This window comes from Bison bison, unplaced genomic scaffold (genome assembly GCF_000754665.1).
Source record: "Bison bison bison isolate TAMUID 2011002044 unplaced genomic scaffold, Bison_UMD1.0 scf7180017864388, whole genome shotgun sequence".
In the NCBI taxonomy this organism is placed as follows: Eukaryota; Metazoa; Chordata; class Mammalia; order Artiodactyla; family Bovidae; genus Bison; species Bison bison.
The window spans coordinates 2,501,139-2,507,138 of record NW_011494960.1 but is presented as its reverse complement, the minus strand read 5'-3'; the positions used below and the strand labels follow the sequence as shown (position 1 = coordinate 2,507,138).

Below are 6,000 nucleotides of genomic sequence, written 5' to 3'. Positions count from 1 at the left end.
GTTCTAACTGTTGCTTCCTGACCTGCATATAGGTTTCTTAAGAGGCAGGTCAGGTGGTCTGGTATTCCCATCTCTTTCAGAATTTCCCACAGTTTATTGTGATCCACACAGTCAAAGGCTTTGGCATAGTCAATAAAGCAGAAATAGATGTTTTTCTGGAACTCTCTTGCTTTTTCCATGATCCAGTGGATGTTGGCAATTTGATCTCTGGTTCCTCTGCCTTTTCTAAACAAGCTTGAACAACTGGAAGGTCACAGTTCACGTATTGCTGAAGCCTGGCTTGGAGAATTTTGAGCATTACTTTACTAGCGTGTGAGATGAGTGCAATTGTGTGGTAGTTTGAGCATTCTTTGGCATTGGCTTTCTTTAGGATTGGAATGAAAACTGACCTTTTCCAGTCCTGTGGCCACTGCTGAGTTTTCCAAATTTGCTGGCATATTGAGTGCAGCACTTTCACAGCATCATCTTCCAGGATTTGAAATAGCTCAGCTGGAATTCCATCACCTCCACTAGCTTTGTTCTTGTTCGTAGTGATGCTTTCTAAGGCCCACTTGACTTCACATTCCAGGATGTCTGGCTCTAGGTGTGTGATCACACCATCGTGATTATCTTGGTCATGAAGATCTTTTTTGAACAGTTCTTCTGTGCATTCTTGCCACCTCTTCTTAATATCTTCTTCTTCTGTTAGGTCCATACCATTTCTGTCCTTTATCGAGCCCATCTTTGCATGAAATGTTCCCTTGGTATCTCTGATTTTCTTGAAGACATCTCTAGCCTTTCCCATTCTGTTGTTTTCCTCTATTTCTTTGCATTGATTGCTAAGAAAGGCTTTCTTATCTCTCCTTGCTATTCTTTGAAACTATGCATTCAGATGCTTATATCTTTCCTTTTCTCCTTGGCTTTTCGCTTGTCTTCTTTTCACAGCTATTTGTAAGGCCTCCCCCGATGGCCATTTTTCTTTTTTGCATTTCTTTTCCATGGGGATTTTCTTGATCCCTATCTCCTGTACAATGTCATGAACCTCAGCCATAGTTCATCAGGCACTCTATCTATCAGATCTAGTCTGATATTTAAATAGCACTAATATTTAAATAGCACTTACTATATCCTAGACACTGTTTTTTGTACAACATAGTGATTCAGTAGTTTTGCTGGTTATATTCCATTTAAATGATAAAATACTGGTTATATTCCCTGTGCTCTATAATATATCCATGTATCCTATTTATTTTGCATATAATAGTTTGTATCTCCTATTTCTTCTCCTTATCTCACACTTCCCACATCCTTCTCCCTTCTGATGACCACTAGTTTGTTCTCTCTGAATGTTTCTGTTTTGTTATATTTATTCATTTCATTTTATTTTTTTTAGATTCTACATATCATATTCTACATATTTGTCTTTCTCTGACTTATTTCACTTAGCGTATTACCCTTCAGGTTCATCAGTGTTATAGCGGATGGCAAAATTGAATTCTTTATTGTGGCTGAGATCTATACTCTCAGATCTATACTTACCCTTACAGTTTTCCCTTTTGTTATTACTTTATGATAATAAAGTTTAAACACAGGCCTTCCACAGTCCTCTTCTGTTTCATAAATTGTTACCTGAACTATTTATCCTCATCAATCCCGTGAAACAAAGTATTTGCCAGGTGAATTAACCAAACTTCAATTGGACTTCTTTCTTCCCCTAAAGTCCCTAAACTTTGATGTACCCATAACCTGAGCCAACGTTGGCATGTAGACTAGCCCTTCCTTAACACAAAGAAAGACACTTCATGAACCTGGCTTACTTCTCCAGGTTCCCATATCTCTCTTGCAGTAGTCTGCCTCATCCTCTCCCTATAATCCTTCAAAGTCTTTCCTAAGTCTAAATTTGTTTTTATTTGACAATATCATGCTGTATTTATTAATATAGCTTTATCATAAGTCTTAATATCTGGAAGAATAAAGTTTTCCACTTTGTTAGCTCCCCAATATGGAGTTCTTTTTGGTGAATCTTTCCTTGGGAAATAATCCAAAGTATGTAAAATAGCTAATATTTATCACATTATTTATAAAATTAAAACTACCTCACATAAATTATCATTTATTTACCAGACGTAAGTATTAAACAGCCCTTAAAATGAATAACCAGATTAGATAAAGATTCAAGATTGTAATCAGCAATTCCTTAGATAATAAAATGTTTAAAAGGTGAGGAGAAGACAAATAGACCTATACAGTGCAAAAAAGCCCGAAATCAGAAAAGCTGATTGTTCAAGTTCAAAAGTTCAAAAAACTTTTGAAAAGTTTCTGAAAGACAAAAAACAGATGAGATTGAATTGACAAATATACAAGAACACAGCCCAAGGAAAATATAGAGTTTTATAAAGGATAAGACTGATAAAAATATATAAATGATCCCATAGTAGTTATATAGAGAGGTATGATCTTCTTGAGTTAATAAATTCATCATCTTGTGTTAATATTAGGAAAAGGCCCTGTATAAAACATCAGAGTAATGAATTAGAAAGCATTCAAGACAACTTGGCCAAGTGTCAATTCTACTCCCTATTACCCTAACTCAACTGTTAGGAGCAGTGATATTAGACTCCAACTTAAAACCCCAATTATAGTATCAATTCTGGTACAAAGTACTCCCAGAGGAGCTTGGGACGTGAGAAGAAAAAATAAGTTATAAGCCATTCTCCCTCTCCCTGGGGGAATAAGGAGCTCTCATACCCAGGAGGTGAAGTACCTGTAACTACACAATCCTACCTTCTGCATCTTCCCCCAAACAGCAAGGGGAAGATTCCTTCCATTACCAGAGCCTGTATCTGCATTGAGAAAAAGTGTGTGTGTGTGTGTGTGTGTGTGTGTGTTTAGTCGCTCAGTCATGTCTGACTCTTGCAATCCGATGGACTGTAGCCTGCCGGGCTCCTTTGTCCGTGGGGATTCTCCAGGCAAGAATACTAAAGTGGGCTGCCATGGCCTTCTCCTGAGAAAAAGTAGACATTGTTAAACGGTGATTTTGAAAAATGTGGAAAGCATAAGTTTCTGAAAGGTGTATCTATGCTTACCTCATAGGTTTATTATATTCTCTCACGGTGTCCTTTTGGCATGGAAGACGGGAAGAAAAGGTTTGGCATTGAAAGACTGCTAAATTCTCACACTTACTCATCTGCCTTTCCACTCCATGATGTAAGTATATGCTTGGTTTAGAAATACTGAGCCTGTTTTTGCTTTCCCGCATTCAGAGACTTACTTGTTCGGAGACAGAATCTTCCATTTGTTTCCTCTTTCATGACAGGTTGCTTAATCTCACTTATGTTGGGGAAAATCCCTTGCATTCCCTAGGTCCAAGCCAAGAACTATGCTGAAACACATAGTTAAAACCTCTCCACATTGAGGTTTCAATGGAAATTTATTAAAACATCTTTACATTTGCACATGAGTTTTCTTTAGAACCCATATTGAAAACGGAAGTTATATTATTAGTAAAAGAATATTTTAGAACATAGCTTTTGAAAATTTGTATTCAGATTCATCAAATCTTTTCTTACTTGTAAAGTTTTGAAGTTGTAAAGGACTTAAATTGTATGCATTCTTGTATTCATGCATCAAATGTACAATTGGTTTTAGTTATATGTAAAAAATTCCATGGACAGAGGAGTCTGGTGGGCTACAGTTCATGGAGTTGCAAAGAGACAGACATGACTGAGCAACAGAGCATGCATCTTTGCAGAGCATTCTGTTAGGTATTATTGGAACACGCCATGAATCCAGGCTCACAGGCTAGGAATTTCTGGGAAGTAAAGCATTAATACAAATGTAAAACAAGCTAAAGACTTCAGTCCATAGGAAAGATTCAAATAACTGAGATTGTGCAGAAGGATTCCTTGGGCCTGGCAGATCATGTTGAGTTCAACAAAGAAGTGACATTTATATCATGCATCCATTCAACCAAACCTACAGCTTGACTTGTCAACCAAGACAGCCTAGTTTCTGGGGCTATCTGAGAGAAATCTTTCCTTTTGGATATTTAGTGTTTAAATTTCATCACCTGTTATCAGCAGGCATTATTTGGCTAAATTCATGTGAACTACTTAGGATCATTTCCTGGAGCTTTGCTTTCCTTTGTTCTTGTTTAACTCTTCCACACTTATAAAGGCTTTTTGATGATGATCTCTTTTTGAGAAACACATACCTTTAGAATATAGAAGAATTAGGTATTTCTGTTTAAATAAGGGGCATCTAAATCATTGCCCATGTTTTTGAAAATTATGTTGCTCTCATGGTTTCCAAAAGCCCAACAGGCAACCTCTCTCTTTTCAGCTATCCTCTGTCAATATTTATTCAAGTGTTAGCTGTTGACTCTAAGTCTGTTTAACATTGGTTAGTTGATTATCTTTCCTGTGTTAGCTACAAGGGTGTAGAGGAATTCTCCACAATGAGTGGCAATTCGCAATACAAGTATCAATTGAGGTAAATTTAACTTGTGTTAAAGAAACTCCCCCCATCCCCCCCCCCAACACACACACACTTTTTTTTTTCCACTGGGCCCAAGAACTTCTAGGGGATTATGTATTTCAAACAATGCCAAGACATTTGATCAAGTAGAGAGATCTATAGCAGTTTAATAAACACTTTGCAATGCAGTCTTTGTATGTCTTTCTCCACCAATGGGTTCATTCTTTTTTTTTTGAAGATTTTAAAAAATCTTTTCAGTTCCTAGCAAGCAGAAAAACCAGAGTTTCATTGACTTTCATCTTTTAAAAAAATATTATCTATATTTATTTGTGGTTGCGCTGGGTCATTCTTGCTGCAAACAGGCTTTCTCTGGTTGTGGCAAGCGGGGGCTACCCTTGGCTAGCTACCCTTTGTTGCGGTGTGCAGGCTTCTCATTGCGGTAGCTTCTCTTGTTTCAGAGCAGAGGCTCGAGGCGCCCAGGCTGCAGTAGCTGCAACACGTGGGGTCAGTAGCTGCAGAGTGCAGGCTCTTGGGCACGCAGGCTTCAGTAGTTGCTGCACACAGGCTCGGTGGCTGTGGCTCGTGGGCGCCATAGCACACGGGCTTCAGTAGTTGCTGCACACAGGCTCGGTGGCTGTGGCTCGTGGGCGCCATAGCACACGGGCTTCAGTAGTTGCTGCACATAGGCTCGGTGGTTGTGGCTTGTGGGCGCTGTAGCACACGGGCTTCAGTAGTTGCTGCACACGGGCTCAGGAGTTGTGCCATGTGGGCCTAGTTGCTCCATGACATGTGGAATCTTCCAGGACCACGGATCAAAGGGCTGTCCCCTTCTTTGGCAGGCAGATCCTTATCCACTGTGCCACCAGGAAGTCGCTTTTTTTTTTTTTCCCTTAAAGATTTTGAGGATTGTTTGTTTTCAGGGCATTGATTCTTTTCTAACTACCAGACTGTCTTCAGTAACCAGCAATTTTAATCCATACATCTAACCTTCTTGTAGAGTCCTCCATGCTCACTAGAAAATCAGTCTTACTAGGCTGTTGCTAGAGAGAGCTATCATTTACTGTTAATTTTTACCTCTTTTTCTTTATTCTCTCCTCAATACAGGTTTAGGTACTAGACTTTTCCCTTATGTGCTTTAAAGAAACTCTTTTTTTTTTTTTTAAGATATCCAAATAGGCTACTTTTTTCTTTGTCGTTTCTCAAGATTCAGTAGGACTAGCTACAGGAGATGAAAGTTGGAATCTGGATGATATAAAATTTTATACCTTATCATACAGAGATTTTTCATATGTGTTTAATTTTAATTAGGTGTTTGCTCCATGTTGTCTTCAACACTTTGCTTTTCTAGGCAAACGGTTAAAGAAACAATATTGAACAAATATATATAGATAGTGCTCTGCATGCGTACTCAGTCGCTCAGTCAGGTCCTACTCTCTGCAACCCCAGGGACTGTAGCCCACCAGGCTCCTCTGTCCTTGGAATTTTTCAGGCAAGAATACTAGAGTGGGTTGCCTTTTCCTACTCCAGGAAATCTTCCCAACACAG

General features: G+C 38.7%; 1 protein-coding gene across 1 annotated transcript in view; it reads left to right on the top strand.

Annotated features, from left to right (window-relative positions):
- Positions 1 to 6,000, top strand: part of ANO5 (anoctamin 5) — an 86,286-nt gene that overhangs the window by 35,122 nt on the left and 45,164 nt on the right. The window contains exon 8 of the mRNA XM_010858408.1: positions 3,073 to 3,186. Within this exon, the coding sequence (XP_010856710.1) occupies positions 3,073 to 3,186 (114 nt within the window). The remainder of the gene's footprint in view (positions 1 to 3,072; positions 3,187 to 6,000) is intronic.